The sequence below is a fragment of the Phyllostomus hastatus genome, unplaced genomic scaffold (genome assembly GCF_019186645.2).
Source record: "Phyllostomus hastatus isolate PE091 unplaced genomic scaffold, TTU_PhHast_1.1 phas_contig_159, whole genome shotgun sequence".
Lineage (NCBI taxonomy): Eukaryota > Metazoa > Chordata > Mammalia > Chiroptera > Phyllostomidae > Phyllostomus > Phyllostomus hastatus.
Window position 1 is genome coordinate 20,939,353 of NW_025333640.1, and position 27,338 is coordinate 20,966,690.

General features: G+C 33.6%; 1 protein-coding gene across 1 annotated transcript; it reads right to left on the minus strand.

Annotated features, from left to right (window-relative positions):
- Window positions 1-2,145: 2,145 nt before the first annotated feature.
- On the minus strand, window positions 2,146-25,140 carry RBM46 (RNA binding motif protein 46). Its single transcript, XM_045831709.1, has 4 exons — window positions 24,978-25,140; window positions 23,589-24,056; window positions 22,304-23,086; window positions 2,146-2,345 (listed from the first exon to the last, which is right to left on the minus strand). Exons 1-4 carry the CDS (start codon window positions 25,126-25,128, stop codon window positions 2,146-2,148), a joined length of 1,602 nt encoding a protein of 533 aa, XP_045687665.1. The 5' UTR covers window positions 25,129-25,140.
- Between the last annotated feature and the right edge of the window lie 2,198 nt (window positions 25,141-27,338).

The following is a 27,338-nucleotide window of genomic DNA, read 5'->3' on the forward strand; positions in this document are numbered from 1 at the left end:
ATGATGTAATTAATGTCTCAAAAAAGAAGAGTAAGAATTACACATGATTTCTTGCTTTGTGGCCATACATCCTATTTTTCCATCAGAGAGTAACAAAAAGCCCAGTATGAAATGGACCACTGCTCTGGCCTTGCAGTCCCATCTGCATCATTAACTAGTTCTGTGACCTTGGGCAAGTCATGTATACCCTCCCTAGGCCTGTTTCTTTCACTGTAAAATAATGGACATTAGCTAGATGCGCTCTAGGTCCTGCAGTAGTATGATTTTAATTCTGCATTTTGGCTCAGTGAAAGCACACACCAGTTCAAGCCACATGCCCTGTGGCCTGCAGGAGGGAGATGTGCTTTTGTGGTTTCTAGTCACTGGTGTTTTTGCTTTGTTGTGTGCCCGTCACAGTGCAGTGACAATGAGGCAGTCACAAGAAGCAGCAGATCAAGATAAGGTTTTGCATGTCTTTTCATGTGAGGGGCATACTCTTTCATTAATTATTTAGTAGCTTAGCGTCTTACATGTTCTCCAAAATGAAGGCCTCAAGAGTTGGCCTTGGCCAGAGAGAGTATGGATCCAGTCATTTGGACAGGGGTTGGGGTTCTTTCTATGAAGTGGGTAAAATCTTAATGGAGCAACTTAAAAGAATTGTGAGTAAATCTGAAGCCACAGTAATACAGTTACTGTATTACCACAGTAACTGACAATATAACACTCAATGTATATTTGCTAAAGAGTAATGTAAACCTGAATCATGGTAATTGCAAAATTTATGCAATTTACACAGCAAAAAAAATGAATGCTAAGTATAATATCTATGCTCATTTAAATTAGAAAAATCTAAGGCAGTAACCTGGAAAACCAAGTATTGCATATGGTTATATGGAATGAACTTTCTTTAAAGAATGGGAAAAAAATGAGACTAATTTCCTCTCCATATAACTCCTGCTAGAAACTTAGAAGTATTTATAACCATTTAATACTCTATGTATGCAAACCCTATGTCATACAGTTTACACAATGAGTTGATCATCAAAGTTAAGGTCAGTATTGAGTGAATTTTTGTCTCAATTATGTAAATCTTTAGAAATTCATTATAAATGTAAACTACTAAAATATTAAACAATCCAACCCACCTGAATTCATTAATTATTTATAAGTAAAAGGGGGAAACTTCACTGGGTTCATCAACAAAATATTTCTGCTGGCCTTGGGGAAGGGTTTTTATTACTATGCTTCATAAAACCAAGTTTTCTGCAATATCCTGTTTCAGTCCCATGAAGACTCTGAGCCCGTGACTGTCCACCCGGAAGGGACACTCTTCTCAAGACAAGGTCAGGCTGACTGTGAGGGCTGTGTTTGTGTGCAGAGTAATAATCAAAATAAAACACATGCATATGAGAAACATCACATATTTAATGTAAAAGAATTTGAATTCAAGTACAAAAATTAAACAACACATGATTTCAACATTAAAAAACCATAACAGTTATTACTCAAACTATACAGTGAGTATCAAAAACACAAATGAAGAATAACTATTAAAACCTTAAATACATTAACAGCAAAATTAGAATTTATTTCTATAACAAATAATTAACTAAAATATTTATAGTTATTTTCAAGGACCACAATGGTAAATTGTTTTTTCTCTAATACTGAATAAAATTTGCATCTTAATCATTTTGCCCTTCATTTCTTTCTACATAATAGTTGGATGCTTCTGGTTATGTAACTGTTCCAATCTCTAATACAGATAGTGATCCTTGGCAATCAAGTCCAGTGTAACCGTTGTCTGCAAGTGCTTTCCTATTGTGAAATGCTATGTAGCAAACTTATTATGCAAACATTTAACATAAACTACTAGGTTCTACAGCTCACTCAGGAATTAGAGGTATTTAAGGTTCCCAAAGTTTAAAAAGAATAGTAGTTATACCTTTATCAAGAGAAACCACAAAGTAACTTTTTTAACTTATCATTTTTACAAGTTCTACAACTTGGGTTATTCTGAATTATGGCTGATGTTCATTTTATTATGTTGAAATATATATTTATAATTTTAAAACCAAATGTGCAAACCCAATTCTAAAATAAAACAGTATTTTAATCAGCATGCTTTACAAAGAAACTTTCATACTCATGTTTACAGTATTTTCTTCAGAAGAATGAGGCCTGATTGGAGATATACAGTCGCTGTCCGACATGGCTGCCATTAGCAAGCGCTACTGTTGGTGACAAGGGATAGCTCGGGTAAGAGTAAGGCCGTGAAGTGTAAGGAAGCACGCTGGGAATCCCAGAAGAGAGAGTAGCATTAACAGGGGAAAGACTATTTACTGAGCTGCGACGGAAACTGTAGTCTGCAAATAAATACATGAACAATTATGCTACACATCTTTATGGATACAAATTTAATTCAAAGAGACAAAGCATTAATATAATCACAGTTTAACATAATGTTCTAACACTCAAAGTCCTGATAATACTACATTGCTGGTAAAGACTGTGTCAGTATTCACCGGGGGGCAAATCTTGACAGTTTTATTAGTCAGTATTACACCTGTATTCATTGACAATGCTTCAGAGATTTTACTAAAATGCATTGCTGAATATATATTTCATGGATTTCTATTAATTGTTTTTGTGTCTTTTTTTATCACACAAAAGAAAACCTCTGATTTATCTTGCTCCACCATGAAGCTCCTTTTAAATTTGGTTCTGATGCTAAGGGGTAGTTCATGAAGAAAGGATAAAACAACAAATTCACATTTGCTTTTTTGGGGGAAACTGTATTAAGTATCAAACCAGCAGAAACATTCACCACTGGACTACAAAAACTAACTGCCCAATATTTCATTATTTAAAGATTAATATAAACATTTATATAACTCAACACACCAATTTAATATTAGCATCCTACTGGTACCATAAAACAGTAAAATGAATCATCTTTATAAAATAAACTTCAAAAACCATTATCAACTGAGAGTATAGAAAAATCCAAAAATTAACCAAATTTTTAAAAAAACTATTACATTTGAAATATTACTGTTTCACAATAAACATTCATCTTATGCAGCAATAATTTCCTGCTGCTTCATTTATTGTAATGTTTATAGATGCATGTGAATATTAAAGACCAAATTTGTAAATCCCATACTTTCCAAAAACTCAACTATGTTCTTTATTGTAGACTAAGCCATAGGGTGACAATAACTATAAAATGATCATTTTTAAAAGTAATGGTGTTTCTAAGAATGAATGAAAAGGAATAATGTCATCTAATGTACAGGTAAGGATTTTTCTATATTTTTCTGGAACTAAAACAAATGAGCATTAACTTAATGTTGTCATGGGACTTAATATGTGGCCAACAGGGATGGATCAACTGCAGAGTAAGCTCAAGCAACATCAGAAAGGACCTAGTTAAGAAAAGAAATGAAAAAAAAATAAAAATCAATTAAATTAAATTTAATTTCTAGCATTGTAAAACTCTAATAGAATAATTTTATATTAGTTTTTGTGTTTTTATCAAAGATAGGTACTATAGATTAATAGAAAGCAGTTTGTTCCAAGATGACATAAATACATTAAAAGCATCCAGTTCAAAATATTTTCAATATTTTGAAACTGGATAAGGAATTACTTTGATAACAAACTTGGAAACTCCCAAGTATCACAAATGCTTCTCTTAAAGGATCCACTTTGCCTGAAGGGTTATGGTATTAAAGGTTATGGTGTTAAGTATACACAGAAAGTCAGTGCTCCTATTAATTCAAATGACTGCTTTACAAAAAGTTCTGGTTCTCTCCTCCTACACATGATTACACCAATACAGTCGATTCCTTTTTAGACATGTGTCTGTGGCACTACTAGCACTTTCAAATTTCAACAATGTAGTCACAGACAGCGAGATTTAAAAGAACAGGGCTTCAAACAGTTATACTTCTGTAGGTGGGGGAATGCTTTTCAGAGAAATCACTTTTGCTCTGGATTTATGTCCATTGAAGAATTACTGCAGCCTGTTCATGAAATGTGGATAGAAGAACTATCTTCAGAGGAAGATTTCACAAAGGTAGTCAGACATCTGGCTAATGGCATAGTACTTAGGTCCCAAAATGGAGATTCCTATAGTACCATACTATAAGTCTTTAATTTAAAATACACTAATCAACTGTTGTATTCTCACATTTTAAGGAGACTAAATCAAAACACAAAATTAGAAATTGACACTTTGAATTTATTCATATGGGATAAATCAAAAGAAGTTGTTTCCCTAAATACTACAAAGATTAGAAAACAAAAAGTTTCAGATGATTGTAAGATTTACAAGTATTTCATAAGGTTATGCAACCAACCCCACCACCCAGCACACCTCCTCCCTCTAACCAGAAGAGACTCTGCACCTGTTAGTGGTCACCCCCCATTCCCTCTCCCGAAGCCACAGCAGCCTATGTATCTACAGATTTGGCTATGCTGGACTTTTCGCATAAATCGAGTCATAAAATTTATGTGGTCTTTAATATGTTTTATTTATTTTCCTTTAGAGCGAGAGGAAGGAGGAAGGTGGTAGAAGAAGGTGGGGGAGAGAGGGGGCGAGACGGTGAGAGGGAGAGGGAGGGAGGGAGAGGGAGGGAGAGAGAGAGGGAGGGAGAGAGAGAGAGAGAGAGAGAGAGAGAGAGAGAGAGAGAGAGAGAGAGAGAGAGAGAGAGAGAGAGAGAGAGAGAGAGAGAGAGAGAGAGAGAGATATCAAATTGTTGTGTTCCCCATCGTGCATGTACTGCTTGAATCCTGCAGATGCCCTGACCAGGATGGAACCCATGATCTTGGCACAGTGGGACGACGCCCCAACTGAGCTAACCAGCCAGGGCCTTACGTGGTCTTCTTAAAACTGGTTTCTTTCTCTTTTTTTTTTTTTACTGGTTTCTTAACATAATGTTTTTCATGGTTCCTCCATGTTGTAGTATATACTAGAACTTCTTTCCTTTTTATATTCATTGTATATATGTATCACATTTTGTCAATGGTCACTTAGGTTGTTTCTACCTTTTGGCTAGTATAAATAATGCTGCTAAGAAATAATTTTACAAGATTTTGTGTGGACATATATTTTCAATCCTCTTAAGTATATACCTAGGAATGGAATTGTTGGCACTATATTTAGCTTTGCAAGGTACTACAAACTATTTTCCAAGGCAGCTTACACCATTTTATACTCCCACCACCAATCTATGAGAGTAAAGCATCTGATATTTTGACCTATGCAATACATTCCCCAGACCTTCGATACACATTTTAACCATTTCTTTATATTTTTATGGGATATTAATTTTTTAAAAAACTGTTCTCATTTCACCATTTTATTATTTCAATTGCTAATACTGAAATAGCCATGATTGAAATAACTCAATTCCTTCACTGAACCATTAAGTTTTTTCATCTGCAAAACAAAGGTTTTTTTAATAGCACTGTATATATATATATACCCAGAATGTAAAATACAGCTACATGCAAACACAGAGATAAAAAATAAAAATAAACTTCTATATTAGAATATAAATAACATTATTTATTACTTTGTATTTTCCATCCCAGTACAGAAAATCAAAAGCTAAGTGTAAAGCAAAAGAAAGAGTTTTCAGAATTATTAGTTATTAAGCAACTTAAAACCTGGGAAATATTTAAAAATCATTAACTAGAAATTTTTAAGTGATACTTCTAGGCTGAAATATGCTACTCATATCAAATTCACCCTTTAAAAAAATCTCAAAAAAAAAACCCCAACCCTTCCCTATGACAATTATTAGGGACAAAATTTTAAAAAGAATGTTTATTCTCCACTTAACTTCTCCTGTCAGGCAACTGACAACGAAGGGCAAGAAGGAGATATGAAATGCCCAATGTCTTTTTTCCCCTCTAAGACTAGGCCCCACACAGCAGCTTAGGTCAGTCTTTTTGTTTTAAGATGGTTTATAGACGGCTTTGAGTATTCTAATCTTAGTAATGGATGGCTGGATAAGAAAGTTATTGTCTGTGACTGCTTCCTTATAAAGTTTGAGTTGGCTAATTCTCTTTTTATTACTGGAGTTAGATTTTTCAGATTCAATTTCAGAAAAACCTCATTTTGAGGTTTAAAAAAATGAGGTTTAAAAAACCTCATTTTTAAAATTTTAACTAGTGTTTAAATTTACAATATATTATTCCACACAATTTTGAAAGAACAGTTGGGGTTTTACATTTTAACTGTGAAATTTTGATAGTGTACAATAATTATCATAAACATAAAATCTGTCAGACATCTGTATTTTTATTTTTAAGAAATTACAGCTGCTTCATTTTAAATTATCTGAAGATTATAACTTAAACCTCCAAAAACAAAGGTTTGAAATTCTAAAAAATACAACTATAGTGACAGCAATCAGATCACTGGTTGCCTGGGAAAGACAGTAGAAGAAATGTGACATTAGGGGTGATGGAAATGTTTGTTTGCTGATTGTGGTATCATTTCACAAATACCTAAATCAAAACTGGTCAAAGTACAGACTTTAAATATCTGCATTTTATTGCATTTCTCTGAGTTAGTTTCAGCGTTTCCCAAACTACATCCCATATAATTGAAGTACCTCAAAACAAGAATCCCTTAACAAAAAAATCTTGGGAAAAACTTAGGAAAGATGAATTTACCGTAACAGTTAAACAGGTTGCCACTACAATTATTCAATATGCATTATGATTTCCCAAAGGGAGTGTGCAGTTTTTCCAAAACTTTTTTGACCTTACAGACAGTTATTTCACTGAAGAACTTTATAAGTAAGTTTGGAAAGGACTTTCAATGGGAATAATATACAATATGGAAACTTTAAAAGCAAGACAAATTCTTGAAATATGCTAAACAAAGTGATTACAAACTCAGATGTCTTCAGAGGCCAAGATGTAACAAACAAACAAATGAAAAAGAGAACCCAGAGAACCAAATGGAAAATAGGTTATCAGGCTATTATACTGGAATTGAGCCTAGTTGCTTTCCTTCCAAAAAGCTGAAGAGAACAAACAAATCTAGAACTTTAAGTTTGCTACCTTTGGAGGCACAGAAAAGTAAAGGAACCTATTCAAGAATGCAGAACTAGGACATGGGTTGCTACCCACAGGACCACAACATTCTTTTTGCCTTCACATACAAAAAGGAGTTCAAATAATCTTTACTCAAAATATAATCTATCTTTAACTTCCAACTAAAACTTATCCTTCTCAATATCATGTTAAAAAACTAAATAGTGAATCCTCATAAATGTAACTTTTATTCTAAATTGTATCAACAATAATTTTGGATTAATAAATTGGAAAAAATTGAGTTTTATTTTCAGTTAAGTTTGATAAATGCTAATCTATACAGATAACATACCCATTCCAACTACATCTACCTTAAAACACTGTTTACCATCTTGCTGGTTTACAATGTGCACCACTAGCATGTTAAAAGTTTTGAGAAGACCTGAAATAATAAACTGTAACTTTTTAAAACTTTGCTTAACAAGTCTATGATTAATAAAACTATAATAATCAAAACACTCCACAAGATTTTACTGGAAATTTTTAGTTATTTCTCCTTATAACTATAGGAATATAATAATTTATAACTGGCTTTCTGAAAACTAAATATATCACCACTTAATATTCCTAGGAGACTTTTGCTTACCTGTTCACTTTTTCCAAATTCTTCTACATAGGTCCAGGCTGAAGAGATTGTGTTCCCTGTCTGTAAGCAGTGAAGACAGAAAGAAATTGAGTCTTTAGACTGATGTTATCCCTATCTTGGGAGTGCATGGAACCCTTGATAACTTTAGTTAAAAACCTCTTGATCATAAATAGGAAAATAAATGTAAAGAAAAGGAAATACATGACAAATAGTTATCATTTCTGAAGCTAGCATCTGCAAAGGTAAATGAAGACAACAGTATTTTGTTATCTGAATTAAAATTGAGTTAATATATTGTCAGAAAAAAACCCCATATCTTTCTATACAAATTACCAGTCCTTCTTAGTTGGTATTTCTAAAAAGGACTACTCTAAAAATAAAATAAAGACTTTAAAAGCAAATGAAATTACCCAGGTTCTGATAAGCAGATAGCCAAAGAATCTTAGTGAATTTTAAAAATATTAACATCTTTTCCTTCTCTTAAAAAAACAGAGATGGACAAAATAATACTAAGTCTAAAAACACATTTTGCTTATTAACAGCTAAACTAATCTACTTAAAGCCTAATTTAACCATATATAGTACAACTCTGGACAGTCATCCATTTTAGTCACTCATCTCTTTATGCACCTTAAACCTTTCTGGCAGAAATGTGTATCTAACTCTATGCCAAGAAACAGTGCCTAAAAAGTATGAACAAATAAAAATGGCTGATGATCTACATAAAACTATAAATTTTTGAATAGCCATCTTAAAGATTACAACTCAGTAGGAAAAAGTAATCACCGTATTTTCTGATTTTCACATGACCAACCCTCCCAGTGAGAACTTGAAAATGTAGACAATTATTATAAACGCAAAAATATCTATCTGAAAGCATTAAAAATGAGCAAGGCAGTGCAGAATAACGGGATCGAGATCTCAGTCAAAGGAGGAAACTCAGAGAAGTGGACACATGTCTCCCCTAAAATAACTGGCAAATTCTGAAAGGGATCTTGGAGGCAAAAAACGATAACGAGAGAGAGAAAAACTTCTGAGGAAGAGAAAGACAAAAATTGAAGAGGAGAAGCTACTGATGAGGCATGCCTGGAACCCTGAGTAAAACTGAACTTCAAGTAGACCAAATTTAAAGAAGAACAAATTCAACTCCAAATCTTGATTCTTGCCTGAATTAAGGTAATGAGGGATCGCCAGACACTTGAGTCACCTTTCTGAAGCAAAAATAAATCCTCTCTGAATAAATATATGCATGCTAGCTTTCAAATTATCTCTATATTTTTTTCATACACAGTATCTGTCATTCAATTAAAAATGTTACCTAAAACCAACAATATAACAATGAACAGTAACAATCTACAGAAAAATTAAAGTTTTCAAAACTTTATATTAAAATAACTATGTCTAATATGTTCAAGGAAATAAAAGACAATACTAGAAGTTTTGGAGGAAAAATGGATAGTATTAAAAGGAAAAGTCAAATGAAATGCGAGAACTGAGAAATGAATCCAAAAAAACTGGTTTTATAAGCATGGCACAGATGAAAAAAGAAGTCATGAATCAAAAACAGGTCTGAAGAAAATATGCAGACTAAACATACAAATAAAAAGTACAGAAAAATAGGATATGAGGTACAGTAAAAAACTTCTAACATATGTGTAATTCGAGTACCATGCAGGAAGGAGAGAGATAATGGGACAAAAGCAATATATGAAACCAAAATAACTTAGAACTTTCTAAAACACGTGAAAAATATTGATCCATAGATTTTAGAAATAGTGAAATTCCAATTAAGACAAAAAACTATGAAAAGTAACGTAAGTCCATCACAGTAACAGTTCTGAAAATCACACATTAAAAAGAAACTAAGAGTAGCAGAGGGCAAAAAAAAGTTTGTGTTCAAAGGAGTAATAAGTAAATTACAGCTGACTACTCAATGGATACAATGGAAGCCAAAAGACAGTAAATGCAATATAACCTCAAAGCACTAAAGGAAAATAACTGCTTATCTAATAAAAAAATATTGTGTTAGCCCTAGCTGGGTGGCTCAGTTGATTGGAGCACTGTCCCAAAAGGTTGCAGGTTCAACAACTGGTCAAGGCACATGCCTAGGTTGTGGGTTTGATACTCACTCAGGGCATGTATGGGAAGCAACAGATCAATGTTTCTCTCTCTCTGAAATCAATAAATGTATCCTTGGGTGAAGATTAAAAAAACTGTTTCAAAAGGAAAAATAAATTAAAGACATATTCAGTCAAATTAAACTGAGGTAATTTATCATTTCCAAAGGAAATACAAGTGAATGTTCTTTGGGTAGAATAAAGAAACAATTGTAGTGGAAGCTTGGAAGTGTAGGAAAAATAAAAAGCAAAGGAAATTATAAATATGTAAATAGTAAATGAATACAAATGTATATTCACTAAAAACTATTATGATTAGATATGTGAGACTTAAAGACATAGGTTTAAAACATATGGAAATACCAACATACTATATAAATTGGAAGAAATAAGAGAAGTTTAAGTGTACTAAGGTCCCTGCACTTGTCTGGAATGCGATAAACACACTAATTAATATTAGGCTTCAATAAGTTACAAATGTATACTACAGTCTACAGTATAATAACTAAAAAAGAATGAAGACTTCATGACTAATACAGCTAAAAAAGGAAGAGAAAAATGGGCAAAGAAGAAATCTATCAAAAGAAGGCAAGAGCCCTGGCTGGGTGGTTCAGTTGGTTGGAGCATCATCCCGTATACCAAAAGGTTACAGGTTTGATTCTGGTCAGGGCACATACCTAGGTCGCAGGTTTGATCCCCAGGCAGGGTGCAAATGGGAAGCAACAATAGATGTTCCTTTCTCACACTGATGTTTCTGCCCCCCTACCCCCAGCTTTCCTCTCTCTCTGAAATCAATAAACATATCCTCAGATGAGAATTTAAAAAAACCGAAGTCAAAAAAGGAGATAAGGAAAACAGAACAAGGAATAAAAAGCAAACAGCAAGATGAGAGACTTAATTCCAAGCATTATCAGTAAGTACACTAAATGCAAGGTGACCAAGCACTCAAAGGACAGACTTTCAACACAAACAAGTAACAGCAGCAACAACAAAAACTAACTATATACTGGGCTCATCTTAAGTCTAAGATACAGGAAAAGTAAAGTTTAAAAAAAGGAAAAAATATATAACATGCAAACTCTAACCAAAAGAAAGCTTATGGAAATATGTTTTAATGCAGGAGTGCATGACAGGGAATGACTCAGTATAATGATAAAAGGCATATTTCACCAGAAAAATCTAACAACTTTAATTTCTAGGTACCTAATACATAACCTCAAAATATATAAAGCAAAAACTCACAAACTAGAAGAGGAAAACATAAATATATAATCATAGTGAGTGGTTTTCATAACCACCTCAGTAAGTAATAAACTCATCTAGTAAAAATTATGAAAGATAAATAAATTTAAATATTAACAAACTTGACCTGAGATATATGTGTATGTATATATACAAACATATGTACACAATATACATACATATATATTTACATATACTTACATCCATAGTTTATGGGTTGAATTAGGTGCCCACAAAGATATGCTGAAATCCTAATGCTTAGTACCTCAAAATGTGACCTCATTTGGAAATAGAGTCACTGCAAATATCATTAATTAAGATTAGATCATAATGGAGTACAGTAGATCTTTCATCTAATGTGACTGGTACCCTCAAACGTGTAGAAAAACAGAGAGTATACCATGTGAAGACACAGAGACACCCAGGGAGAAGATAAGTATGTTACAACAAAGGCAGAGATGAGGGTAATGCATCCACAAGCCAAAGAACTCAGGACCACTGGCATCATCAGGAGCTGAAGAGCAAAGGAAGCCCTGGCCTGCATGGCTTGGTTGGGCATCATCCTATATACCAGGGGTATCAAAACTCATTTTCACTGGGGGCCACATCAGCCTTGCGGTTGCCTTCAAAGAGCTGAATGTAATTTCAACTCTTTAACAGTGGAGGAGTAGTTACACTTATACAGTACTAAAATTACATTCAGCCTTTTGAAGGCAACTGCTAGGCTGATGTGGCCCCCACTGAAAATGAGTTTGACCCTCCTGCTGTATACCAAAAGGTCGCTGGTTTGATTCCTGGTCAAGGCAACATGCCTAGGTTGCAGATTTGGTCCCTGTTTGGGGCATGTGAGAGGCGAATGATCTACGTTTCTTTCCCTCTCTTCCCCCTCCCCAAAAGTAAATAAAATCTTTAAAAAATAGAGGTAAGGAAATTCTCCCCTACCAACTTCAGAAAGACTATGGCCCTGCCAACACCTTGAATTCTGACTGCCAGCCTCCAGAACTGTGGAAGAATCAATTTCTGTTGTTTAAACCACCCGGATTGTGTTACTTTGCCACAGCAACCATAGAACTGTAATTAACAACTGCAAATAAATTCTTTTTAGATAGGCATAGAATATTTACTTTAATTGGCTCTTAAAAATCAAGAAGTATAAAATGATACATAATATACTTTCTGATCATAGTAAAATAAAACCAAATATATAACTATAAGAATCTATGCTCAAGAGGAAATCAAAACAAAATATTTTTAATAACAATAAATACATCAAAACATATATGATACAGATATAACCATATATAAGATAGAAATTTGTAGCCTGAAAAAATATATATTGCAATAAAAGGCTGAGAACTCTAAATTAAAATGCAATCAGAGAGACGTAAATTAAAACCACAATGAGATACCACTTCACACCTGTCAGAATGGCCATCATAAACAAATCAACAAACAACAAGTGCTGGAGGCTTTGTAGAATAAAGGGAACCCTAGTGCACTGTTGGTGGGAATGCAGACTGATGCAGCCACTGTGGAAAACAGTATGGAATTTCCTCAGAAAACTGAAAATGGAACTGCCTTTTGACCCAGCAATTCCACTCCTGGGAATATATCCTAAGAATATCAAAACACCAATTCAAAAGAACCTACACATCCCAATGTTTGTAGCAGCATTATTTACAATAGCAAAGGCGTGGAAACAGCCCAAGTGCCCATCAATACATGAGTGGATAAAAAAGCTGTGGTACATTTACCCAGTGGAATATGATGTGGCCATAAAAAAGAAGGAACTCTTACCTTTTGTGACAGCATGGATGGATGGACCGGGAGATTATTACTCTAAGTGAAATAAGTCAGTGAGAGAAAGAGAAATACCATATAATCTCACTTATATGTGGAATCTAATGAACAAAACAAATAAAATAAACTGACAAACAAAACAGAAACAGAGACATGGCTACATGGAACAGACTGATGGCTGTTAGAGGGGTCAGGGACTGGATGAAAGAAGGTGAGCGGATTTACCGAACATGTATGTATAACCCACCAGAGAGGGAAGCGGGGTGGGGGCTGGATAGGACAGGCAAAAAGGGAGGAAATGGGGACATCTGTAATAGTGTCATATGTAACATATCTTATTATTATAGACAATAATATCTACTTCAGATATTATCAAAACAATGTATTATATTCCCTGACCCATGTGGCTCAGTGCGCTGGACATCATCCCATAAAGCAAAAGGTCACTGGTTCGATTCCCAGTCAGGGCACAATGCCTGGGTTGCAGGTTCACCCCCGGTCAAGGCATATACAAGAGACAACTGATCAATGTTTCTCTTAACATCAAAGTTTCTCTCCCTCCCCTTCTTCCTCCTTTCCCCTCTCTCTAAAAATAGGTAAAATTGTTTTAAAAATAATGTATTATATAAAGGCATTTAGCATAGTACCTAACAGATAATTAAGTGTTCAAATAATATTTATTATTATTAGTAACTGGAAACTCCACTGTCTTGGCTTTGTTTTCTTAATACTATTCTTTAGTACTTGTACAGCACATTTTTAAGTATATGGTACTGTTGTGGGCCTTTTACACAATTTTAACTCATTAAATACATAGAATTACCCTATGAAATACTGTTAACATTCCCATTTTACAGATGAGGAAAGTAAAGTATATATAAGAGAGTTAAACTTCCAAGTAAGTAATAAAGCTGGAATGTGAACTGAGGAATGCTGAGACCAAATGTCATGCTCTTTATTTTATGCTGTTGTCTATGTGCTGTACTAAATTTAAAGGATTGAATCTCCCTCATCTCAAGTTAGGTCAGATCATCCAATTATACATTCTTACAACACCCTGTACATCTCCCATGTTTATCAGAACTGTCTCCCTCAATAGACTCTGTGCTCTACGAGGGCAGCAACTGTGTCTGATTCACTGCAGGGATGCTCAGGACTGTGTACAAAGCAGTGTTCAGTATTTGTTGAATTAACTTATATACAGGGTGGGGGAAAAAGTAGGATGACAACTGTTTGTATGGAAAATAACACAAAAGTTAATAAATAATAATAAAAAAAATAAACTGTGTTTTGTGTTCTCAAAACTGTAAACCTATTTTTGCCCCAAGCTGTATTAACAAGGATTAACAATCAGCCAGTGGTCACTCAATATACTGAAAATGAGAACAGAAAGGCTAAAGGAGTAAATAACAATAAACAAAAGCATTATGAGAATAACTTCCTTAAATCAAAGTTTTCAAAAAGTAACTTTTTCAGAGGACTTAAAAATAGCAAGACTAATATAATATACTCTCAGAGATGTAAGGAAGAAATTCTGAGTTCTAAGAGTCTAGTAAAGAATCTTTTCTTCTCCCATGCATTTATTTAACAAATAAATCATTTTCATAAAATATGAACTATTATATATATAAAAATCCATATAATAAAGGCCATTTTTATAGTTCAAATGTCACCTGCCAAAACATAAATAATGGCACACAAGAACTAACATATCTTTAACCAAAAACCATACATTTAAGGAGCAAGAAAAACCAAGTATTTGTTAATATTCTGATGATTTAAATCTTCTGATTAGTTAGGAGACTAAAGGTTTTTATTTTGTTTTAAATCCCCATAGGAAGTTCACCATCCTCGGAGGTAATGCACTCCCAGGTCTTAGATAGAGGATGTATTACTCTAGGAGATGATATATCCAAAATTAACTAACAAAGAATAGATTCTATATTTAATTTTAACCAAGAAGCCCAGAAGCAACTGACACAATAATTTTATAATTATTAAAAGTTACAGATGATCGCTTGAATAAATTTATCACAGTAAAACCCATTTTCTCAAATACCTTTTATCTCAACTTACAATTCATTCACTAAAATATATTGCTATAACATAAGCAACCATTGTCTACTAAATATTAAATAGGAAGTAGAAATAAAAGCATAATGAGCTAAAGACTATGTACAACTTCTCACACAGATTTTACTGATTCTAACCACCCCTCCCCAAAATAAGTAAGCCACAGAGAGGAGAAAAATCAATATAACATTGGAATTCCTTTTAAGCAAGTTAAAAAATATATTTAGGTGACACCATGTGGCAAAATTATGAATTGCTACTGACATCTAAGAATGGAATCTGGAAGCAAAATTTATTGTGGCATTGATTCAAAAGGGGAAATTTTATAAGCCATTATTTTTTAAAATGCTAAATGATAAAACCAGATAATTTATAAATAAAGCAGTAGCTACTGTTAAAACTACTGTATTAGAACAAGTATTTTAGGAATTAACCAAAGACACTAAGAAAATAGAGGACAGAGGATCAAGCATGACTAAACTAATGTATAAAAGTAAATGAAATCATATGATCATTTGGTCAGTTAATAATATAACTATGGAAAGCTATTAGTCAGATGATATGTTTCAATACACATCGTTTTCCTGGATTCTCTGTTACAAAAAGAAAATTAATTTCAAAACTTTTAAGCAATTGTTTTATAAAACCTTGGTTTTGACTGTACTGTTATTAACAAATCCAAGAAATAACCATAAAGCAATTACTTGTTCATACAAATAGAACAGGTGACTGACTCTTTCCTTTTTTAAATCCAGTTGTTCTGCTGTGAAACAGACAGATGCAAGCTTTGAATTGTATAAAGTAAGAGATATTCAACTGATGCACAGTTAATTCATGCAAAAGCAACTCTTAATTTTAAACTATTTGAACTGAAGTATGTAACTTGAAAAAAATTTCAAGTATTATTTTTGGTCTTTCATAAGACTTTTAACCATATTTAAACAAAACCATAATTTGGAAAGGTAAGAGAATTCTTTGAGGTCACCAAATGAAACTCCCATATTTTATATGTGAAGGCACTGAGGTTCACAAAGAGTAAACAATTCATTTGCCATTCCAAGGTCACAGTTTGTTGGTGGCTGAAACTGTAGGTTCATGTATTTCTATTTGATCACTCATCACTATACGAAATAAACTGCTTCCTTCACAGTACTAACTCCATAATAACTATGTTCTCTTAAGGCAAGTGTCAGTAAGATTAAAATTATGAGGAATACCACATGATGGTCTTTCAGAAAAAATACTTAAGTTTCAAGAGAAATAGAAATATATTTTCTTGAGTACTGGTCCCTAATGGAGGGTCAAAGACACATAGTTGAGTTAATGGAATTTTTGTCTTATCACTTGATCATGTGAAAACAAATTAAAGTATAAATGTTGATGCTCATACTTCTTATTTATCTAAATGAATTTTAAAGCAAATTTAGCAAATTTGGTTAATATACCAGTTTGAAATACTATCATAAAAATTAAATCTTTAATTAACACTGGAAAGATTAACTTTCTAAAACTATCATTATTTTTATTCTACTTATTTATAATTAAATTTTTCATTATAATATATCACCATTATATATTGTATCTAGCTGAAGAGAATCCTAAAATTATTCCTTAAATTAAAAAGGAAACTGAAGGTTTCTCTTTGTTGCAAAGCAATTTATTGGCAAATTTTTAAATTAAAATTTGATTTTTTTGTATTTCTGCCCATCAATCTGGAAATGATAGCTCATGAGAAGAAAAAGCACCTTACTTTTCATATTAAAACTACTCAGAATAGAATATCTTCACCCTGCTGTCTTATTTCCTAACTTTCAGCTAAGTTATAAGTGATAACAGAAATCAAACCCTAATTTAAATATTAAAGAACAGAAAAAATACTGTGGTTGTCACGCTTAGAATATATATACTAATATTGTACCACTCAATGACCACAAAAAATTACAGATTCTAATAATGTACAAAGCCAAATATGAGAAGCAATTTGCAAGTCGGCTACAAAATGAATATTGAAAAGAGAAAGTACAGAAGACATTAAAAAGATGAATATTCACACATAAAATGGTCCGCACAAATCAAAATAAATTCATTTAGAAAAAAATTTACTTGCTCAGAGGAAAAACAAGTAATATCAACATAGCTGTAACTAAAAAAATACTTGCAAAGTTTTAAAAAGCAGAACTGATGAAATTTCAAAAAACTAAAGTCTACTTCCTTTCAATTTCCAATTCTTAAAATCTGGCTGAAATCACCAAAGCAAACATTATACAGAATTACTGCCATTAACTCACCACCAGGCTGTTTTTCTAAGTGTTTATGCTGTGTCCCTTTCTGGTCATCTTCTGGATCAAGTCCTCTCAGGATTTACAACTCAGATCAGGTGGGAGGTGTGCCCTTCCTTTGTACTCCCAAAATAACCTATGCACAGAGTTTGTGCTTGCCTTCTTCTGTAGACCATGAATCCATAAAAGCAAAAACAATGTTTTATTTATCTTTAGCTCCAGATTGCTTAGGAAAGTATACTTAGCACAGGAGAGGCATTCAAAAAGAATTTGTTCTTAATTAAACTTCATCATTCATGGCCAAAACAAAAGAATACTCAGATGAAATTAAATTAATGGCACAGGCTTGTTTGTGATAGAGGTTCTTCACCCCTGTCTTAAAGCTTTAGGTGGTCATCAAAGTAAAAAAAAACTCCTACTTCATTAGTATTACAAATACAGAAACAAGAAAATAAATGCCTTGCCTGCAATTAGTTGTTAATAACTGATTTAGCCAGATGAATTATCAATAGGCACTGAGGCAACCTCCCTCCTTCCAGTAAGTATTCTCCAGGACTTTCTTCTTCAAAACCATTAACTCTCCAGAACTCTTCTTTATCTCCTTGACTTTGCTCACTCCACTCCTGGATGGCAAAGAACCCTCCAGGAAAAAGCAGTGGCAGTATTGGAAAGCAGTGGCAATATTGGAAGGCCCAGATTCAAAACAGAGGCAAAGATGTAAGAAAAGCAGGAGTATTCACAGTGACAGTCTAACCTATTACTAAAGATACAAAACTATGAAACAGAAAAGTCTTATTTAACAAGATGATACTGAATGACCCAAGATGTCTCCAAACATTAAATATTTGTATAAAACTATCTATTTCCTATGCCCCAACTCTGTATTCCACCCACTAGATCCAATGAGTATCATCCCACTTATTACAAGTTCCAAAATATAACCAGGTAACACAGAATTTATCATATTGGTTGAGGTTAGGGAGGTTATTCTCTGATGTTATGAAGATGAAGATAGTCCCTAAACTTAAAGTAAAAAAAAAAAATGAGGGTTCAATTTTGGCACTAACCCCTGCTTTCAGCTTTTCTTCTATTTAGGGACATTTTGCTTAAAATAGAGCTCACTTTAAATGGGAACCAAAACCCAAAATATTTTAAGAATTGATTTTAAGGGACCATATCCCAAGAACCTCTGGGATTCTGGTAAGAGTACTAAATGGTCACCAGAAGTAAACCCCTTGATTTCTAGCACTCATTTAGATGCCTTTTACCCCTTGAAAAACTTTCTGTTTTCCTCATAACACCAATGATAGTTGTTTAACTAAATGAAGTCTAGTTTTCATCTTTTATTTCTCAAACTTGAGAAACAGGGATGGTAATGCCAAAAGTACATTCTTAAAGAGCTCTGAAATAAAAAGGTAAATGAAAGTTTATATCACATATAATGGTCAAAGATCATCAAGGTAAGACTGGATAATCCTCAAAATAGCATCAAACTGAAAGGATTAATAGAAGCATATTAAAGCAATCTTTTTAAAATTACTACACCCAAGGAGATCAACTTAAGATAGCAGTTAAATTCACTATCTAGGAAATCATATTTAAATTCTTTAAGAAAATAAAGCCAGTCATTATTTAATATTGGGTTGGCCAAAAAGTTCTTTGGTTTTTCCACAAGGTGACTCTAATAGTGCTTGGTTGTCTTTAACCGCATTCAAAAAAATTTTGTTAGACTATACTGTGACAGCAGTCATATCAGCGTGCATTTTAAAAAAAACATCAAAACTGGTGAATTTTTGTGTAACTTTTTTAATATAGAAGACAGAAGAAAATATATGACATTTTCAGCACATTATGCTTTATTATTTCAAGAAAGATAAAAATGCAACTGAAACACACAAAAAAGATTTGTGCAGCCTATGGAGAAGGTGCTGTGACTGACTGAACATGTCAAAAGTGGTTTGTGAAGTTCCTTAGTACTATTAACGTTTTGGTCAAATAACTTTGCTATTTTGACCAAATGCTTCTTTGTTGTGGGGCTGTCTTATGCATTGAAGATGTTTAGCAGCACCACTGGATTTTACCCACTAGAAGCCAATAGTGGGAGATAGCCAACATACTCAAAATATCCAAACCAATAAAGTTATTGGTGAAAATGAAAAGCGACTTTTACTTTACAGGAAAAAACTAAGTGGGACTTTTTGGCCAACCCAATACTTAATGAACTTCATTTGAGGGACTCCAGTAACAAACCAGTCACAACCTCTCAAGGTCTCAGAAAAGTCCAAGGCTTGAAACATGTCAATATTTAGCAGGATATGAACAACAAATATAACACTCCCTCTCCTCAAAGAACACACTAGTATCACCATAAGCTCCATGCTGAACCTTCTAGTGAAAGTGTTCAAACTTTATCTAAAGAAACTCCATGTAAAAACACATCAACCTCACCCTGGCTGGTGTAGCTCAGTGGATTGAGCGCAGGCTTCGAACCAAAGTGACGCAGGTTCGATTCCCAGTCAGGGCACATGCCTGGGTTGCAGGCCATGACCCCCAGCAACCACACATTGGTGTTTCTCTCCCCCTCTCCCTCTCCCTCTCTCTCTCCCTCTCTCTATCTCTCTCTCTATCTCTATCTCCCTCCCTCCCTCCCTTCCCTCTCTAAAAATAAATAAATCTTAAAAAAAAGAAGAAAATGCTTCTTAAACAAACAAACAAACAAAACAAAAAACCCATCAACCTTTTAAAGTCCAGAGGCTCCAGTATTAAGAGAAGGAAAAAGCCAGGTCACTGCCACAATAACAGTAACTCTATCCTTAACCTACCATGTGGCAACATGTAATCTGGCTGTCTACAGCACCTGTCATTATTCAAATAGCCTCTGAAAGTCTGACATTCATTTGCCAATCAAAAATCCCGACACCCTGATCTCTGACTATTCCATATTCCACATCCCTGAATTCCCTCCTTCTCCTCAGCTGCCTCTAACTCAACCTTCACTCATATTTCTAGACAAATGCACTAAGGATTTTTCTGTTCCTGTCTGTAGACAAGGTCTTAGGTCTGTGTACTGCACCTAAACAAGACTTTGACTTGTATTGGATCTTAGATCTTTTCTCTGATGGTAGATAGAAACTGAGAAAATACATAAAACACAAATTGTTCAATATTTTATAATAAGCAGCTTTAATATAAGGCTGATACAATCTGAAGTAGATGACTACAGAGCAAATTGCCTGCACCCTCTAACAACTTCATTTATTGAAGTTAATTTTACCCCTAATTAACATAATCTAGTTGAAAATACATACCTGAATAGGGGTTTTCTTTGGGAACTAAAAGCTATAATAAGTTAACTATTGCCTTAATACTCAAGTAAAAAAAATTAATATTAAATTAAAAGCTGATGAAAAACCTCTGGTTTCATATAACATCTGATATTCTTTATGGGATAACCAAATGAGCAAACTATGTCTAAACAGAAAATATGACATGCAATAAATGAAGAAGACTATGTTTTAAGAACCTTGGAACTTTAAGTTAAACTTGTAAAGGAAATGAATGAGGGTAGAAATAAAATATATTTCAGCATAACCATGTTGGATCAGACACAAGTATCCTAGGAAAATCTTGTTTAGCAACTATTTATCAATATCCATGCCAAAAAAATAATTTGATCCATTTTTCTCTAAGAACCCTAATATGAATTATTTGCTACCCATCTAATTTTATGTTGTCTTTATTTTTAAAAACTAGAAGGATCCTATTATGTACATTAATAGAAATCATGCCCAATATTTATTAACTTAAATGACTATGAAACTACCAAATATTTCCAAAGTAATAATTAATGACGCTACTGGAAAAGCTTCTTTGAAGGGGAGATCTCCAAATCAGAATCTTCTAAAACTATTCATAATATTATGGGAGTGGCTATTACAGACAAGCAAATCTACACAATATGTAAAAATTACTTTCCCTTTTGGCAATGTTTCTTTTTTGACTAACTTCTCTTAACAAATTTAAGGATACCAATTTTAAATAGATTTAAGCTTCAGTAGTATGGTTCTGCAAACATTTAACAAATCAAATTTAAGTTAAGTTTCACAATTACAATAAAAAATTATAATCCTTAGCTGGTGACCTTTCCTTTTTATTATTGTTTTTCAAGAAACCACTATTCTGCTAATTATTATTATTTGGGGCACAAAGTCATCACCAACTGAAATATACAACTGCATTTAGAAAGGAGACAAACTGGTGGGAAGGGGGTACCTAACAAAACAGTAAAAAACAGGAAGTAGGAAAATGCCAGAGTGATATTACATCTCTTCCTTTATAATGCAAAATAGCTGACCCAAAGCCTTTCTTATTTATCCCTCAAAATTCAGGGGTGTCCAACCTTTTGGCATCTCTGGGCCACACTAGAAGAAGAGCTGTCTTGGGCCACACATTAAATACACACATACTAACGAAAATAAAAAAAAAAATCTCATAATGTTTTAAGTAAATTTACGATTTTGTGTTGGGCCGCATTCACAGCCATCCTGGACCGCATGTGGCCCGCAGGTCACGGGGTTGGACAACCCTGCTACAGAAACTTACTTTTTTTAAAGCATGAAATTTAAAGAGAAAATGGTCATAGACATCTTTTAATGATGCTTTTTGTCTTTCATGAGTAACAATGACAAATTTCCAGATTGGTGAGCACAAGGCTGTGAACATGACCCATCTGAAATGGTTCTGATTTCACAACTTCCCACCCCCACCGGGTAGGCTTCACCAAAGACGCTGGGCACTTTTAAACTGGTGTAAGCCACAAACCTATAACTTATATACAATAGAAATTATTATTTCAAAGGAGAACAAGTTGTTACCAAACAATAAACTAATGAAACAGGATCGTGAACTCTGACGTAAATGTTTAAAAAAGCTAAACATAGTTAAGTCTCCACAGGAGAAATGTCTCAACAAAATTTACCACAAATTCTTAAAACTGAAGTAAAATATATGTTAAATACTCACCACTAATGTTGAATTCGAAATAAATTTATAAATAATCTATAATAATAGTTCATATTCTGCAAGATTATTTAAAGTAGTTTCAAACTTACCCAAATGAAGTAATGTAAACTGAGCCGCCAGTTCCTTTGCATCTTCTAACGTGGTACAGAGTTTGTCTGGCATGAAGTAACTCTGGGCTCCGTTTGCAATAGCAGGAATAACAATTTTATACACCAAGAGTACTTTCCCATCTTGACTTGTTGTTGAATATAAATAATATTCTGGTGGTGCCCAATTATTTTTGTTGCAGTAATAATCCAAGTGCATTACTGCAGAATTGAAATGATTTGATTTTAAAGAATACATACTAATTGGAGTGAGCTTTGTTCCAGGAAAAAATGGATAAGTGCATCTATCAATTTCAGGGGGGCCTGGGCTATGCTGACCATTGAGACGAGCTGGAAGAGCTGGTTGCTTGCCTAGAGTTTTCGGATGGCTCTCCTCTTTGTTAGCAAACACAATCAAGTTTTCAGAATTGGGGCTAATCTGACCATTAAGATGCTGTTTCCAGGTGTTTTCTTTATTAACTGGTTTTGCCAGTGTTACCTCAATACTTGCTCCATCAATGCACTTCCCATTCATAACAGACATAGCAGCCACTGCATCTTCTCGGTTGAAAAAGTGAACAAAAGCATAATCTCTAAGTTTCTTTACTCTTTCAACTGCACCAGGTTTGAATTTATTGAATTCTGCTTTAATTGTTTCCTCTGCAGTTGAGATCATTAAATTTCTAACATAGAGAACTTTAACTCTCTGCATGGTTTCCTCATCAACCTCTTTCTCTGGGTCAGCCCAATCTACTTGAATAGTATGGCCCCACAGCTGGAAGGTTCCTGTAAAAAAAAATAAATTAATCTGAAAACAATCAAAACAAAAGTCAAGTATTGTTAAGTAAAACTGTTTCTCCAAAGAAGCACAAACTCAAATACACATCAACATATTTGGTTACGCATTAGTTTCCCACTCACACAAAAATTTACTAAGGCAAACCTAACCAGAACTTCTGGTGAAATTAATTTTAACAGTCAACAAAACAAATGTTTCAAAGACAGATGTTTACTAGAAAAAACAGGCATTGTCTTTTGATTTTTTATCAAATACAGTTAACTCAATATAAGTGTATCATTCAATTTTCAATAAATTATTACAAATGATACATTTTATAGAAATGACTTATTGTTTTTTAGAATCACTTGATTTACTGTACTTCTTAATCCTTATTCCTCTTTAAGGGCACTATGTATTTTCATAATATTGGTCTATGGGATACTGTCATCTTTTCATATTTATAATGAAGGGAATATAGAAAAATAACCTTCAAAAGAATAGGCTTACCTGGAATTAGTTTTCTCCGGGCCATAGCGGCAGCTCTGTGAGATTCATATTCAACAAATGCAAAACCACGATTTTTAGTCTTATCAGTTGCACTTGGATAAACAATGACATCTACAACTCCTTCTGTAACTTTCTTCATTTCATCCAAAATTTCTTCTTTCTTCTTTTCCTTGGGAATAGCGCCAATAAATAATCTGCAATTATCCAAGCTTACACACACACCAATAAACTTCCCTGGTCGAATCTCATAATTATTAAGAATTCTGATGGCTAACTGGGCTTCTTCTTTTGTAGTGTACATCACAAAAGCATAACCTCGATTTTCACCACTAAATTCCATCATAAGTCGAAATTCATATATCTTCCCAGCTCTTTCAAATACAGGAACTAACTCATCTTCATACATATCACGAGGTATTTTTCCTACAAAAACTTCACAGCCTCTAGGTGGAGGTGGACCTTCCCAACCTGAAAGACAAAAATGAATAAATACAGATAAATTCTAGTAACTCATATTTACTATTTAATCATTCATTCATTGCATAAATGTACTATGAGCCTTCTTTGTGTCATGCACTATTCTAGATGCTGGAGGATACAATAGTGAGCAAAATAGAAACCCTTTCCCTCGTGATGCATATAGCAATATAGAAAGGAGACAATGAGTGGTTAAGTGCTCCACAGAAGGCTTGATACTTTTGGTAGTCAAGTAAATCTTCCCTGCAAACAAAAAGTTGAAGCAGACATCTGAATGAAATGAGGCAATTAGCCTTGAGGATATGTATCTATCAAGAAGCAGCAGCAAGTGTGTTGTATGTTAGAACAACTCAGAGCACTGAGGCCTGCATGGCTAACATGTACTTGAGGGAGGGGTAAAGTGGTAGGGAATGTGGCCATCAATGTAGTTAGAGGATGAGATTTCATTTTAAGTCTGATCGAAAGTTAATTAAAGGGTTTTGAGCAAGGAAATTGCACTAGCTATTGTAGAAAACCAAAACATTCTACTTACCTGTTTGCATCCAGTAGAGACATCACACCTCTCTCACTGTTCTTTCAAATTCCTCCCAAAACACCTCTCCTTTATTAACAAGAATACCCTTTCCCCCAATGACCCAATCCTGACTTCTAAACCAACCCAACCTCTTTCTCAACTGCTCCTTAAACCAAGAACAGCATTGAAAAATGTGAGGGTAAAACATGCAACACATTATGAAACCTACCTCTTTTCCCTAACATTAAAAATGACTGCTGAGGTCTTAAAGCACTTACATAAAGATCAGAGCTAGTGTTTGGGATACTTGTGGAGAAATACACATAATATATTATAAATGACTCCACTGAAGATTTAATTTTTTTTTTTTTGCTGTTTTTACATAAACAAATCCACACCTGGAGGAGGACCACCAAATTTCCTTTGCCCATTTTCTTGAACCATGTTGTAACCAGTCTTTTCCATCAAAGCAAGTAATGCTGCTTCATTCTGAGTCCCAGTTCGGACTTTACTGCATCCATTTGTTCCGTCTATATTTTCTTCATTCATGGTTGCAGTTCCTAAAACAAAGTATAAAAACAGTGACTATGACATGGACAATCAGGAATCTATGAAGCATTTCTTTGGGTTGTAAGAAATCAAGGATAGTTGTGGTCACTACACCTGGTAATCACTGCAGTCCTATCCCCAAAGTTTTCTACAATGAAAGCTGGAAACTTCTTTTAATGTCAATTAATCAGTACCTTTATTAGACTTAAGCTAAATACAAGGGAAGTGAAAGTAGAAAAAAAAAACAGTAACAAAAGCAAGAGTGGTAAACAGAATTAAGTGAAACAGTTGGAAAAGAAAGCAAGAGTAACATAATAAAAATACTGCTGTCAGTGATCACCGTGAATCTATACAGCCCAAGGTTTAAATTATTGTCATATAAAACCTTTAGCTTTAAATGAATACTAACTCCATCTTCATTAATTATGAGCATATTAATAAGTTAATGAAGCTATAATTTTTCAAACTTGTACTACCTTTCAAAATAGAAACTGTATTAATGAAAGAGATAAGTACAACTTTAGCAAAATGTAAATGAAAATCATTTATCTAAAGAAATTTTTGTGTTGCCCTGGCTGGTGTAGCTCAGTGGATTGAGCGTGGGCTGCAAACCAAAGTGTTGCAGGTTCGATTCCAAGTCAGGGCACATGCCTAGGTTGCAGGCCATGGCTCCCAGCAACCACACCTTAATGTTTCTCTCTCTCTCTCCCTCTCTCTCCCCCCCTCCCCCCTTCCCTAATAAATAAATAAAATCTTAATCTTTAAAAAAACATAAAATATAAAAAAGAAATTTGTGTCGTTCAAACGACTTAAATTGAAACTCGATCTTCTGAATTACTATAAAAATTTATAAAGTTGTGAAAATAAACACTTCATAAGTTTTACTATAATTTTTAAGAACTGAATAGAAGAAAACATTAATTTCTAAGGTACAAGAATACTTATAAAAGTACATTAGATCTTTATGGCATTCCATACCAAATTACATGGTATTAAAACACAGATATGTTAGTTCAGTCGTTGTTGAATATGGTACTCTGAGACCATGGTTGCCAGGTCAATGGAGATTTTTTTATGGGTAACTCATTTTGGTGAGACTGCGCTACAGCAACATGGTTGGAAAATGAAAAGAATTAGTCAAAAGTATAATGATATGTAAGTTTAACACTCCAAAACAAGAGAGTATAGATGGATCAGTTCAATTCCATTTTAAGTTATTTTTATTAAAGAATGAGAACACATGTTTATTCCTGTAAGTTAAACATATATACATAAATTTTAGTACCAGGTGTTTCACAACCTCTAGTAATAATACTGTGGGGGAAAGGTTTAAAGTAAAAAATATTTTAGAAATTGAACTATTTTATAAAATAACTGCATCTAATATTTTTTAAATACTGCTTTGAAAACAAAAGTGTAATGCTCTTTCAACTCAAAATAAAGATATAAAGAACCAAAATTACTGCACACCAGGACAAAATAGAACTATTCCTTACATAGTTGTCTATAATCTGTCATCTGAAATCTGTTAAAATATGAACAGAGAGATCATATTTTCTTCCCTCTTTTTCTTGCTTTACCAATCATCAGGTAGTAAAATAAGACGGGAAGCACCCAGCATTACTTTGAAAATCTAAGCAGATTTTTCACCAATTATTTGATATGATCAGTACCTTTAAACCAACAAACCCTTCCTAAATCAACATGTCTATTTCCTAACACCAAAAATGACACCATTAAAAATGAAGCTTAATTTCAGTCCATAAATTAGGCATAATCTTAAAATTCTAGCCTCATAATATACACAGGGATACATATGTTTATATTTCAAATGTTCATATCTGTAATAATCTTTGTCAATAATGTTGAAGTCCAATATTCCACCTTCTTAAGTGAAAACTGGCAATTAAAGCAGTGCCTAAACAGAAACTAAGGCAACAGTAGTGTTTAGTTATTGCAGCACTAATAGCCATCTTCATGTTTATAATGGCACACAGTTGCAAACAAACTAATTTTAAAATTGAATGTTTTAAATGTGTACCCTGGGAAGGAATCTCATTAGAGTCCTTGAGGTGCTTTAATTCTGAAAGACTCCAAATGGAAATTTGTCCAAGTTCTCACCTATACATCGTAGTGATTCTTGAAATGAAAATATCTCCCCATTACTTAAACAAGTAGAATTCTACCGACATGCAAATATGTTATTTATA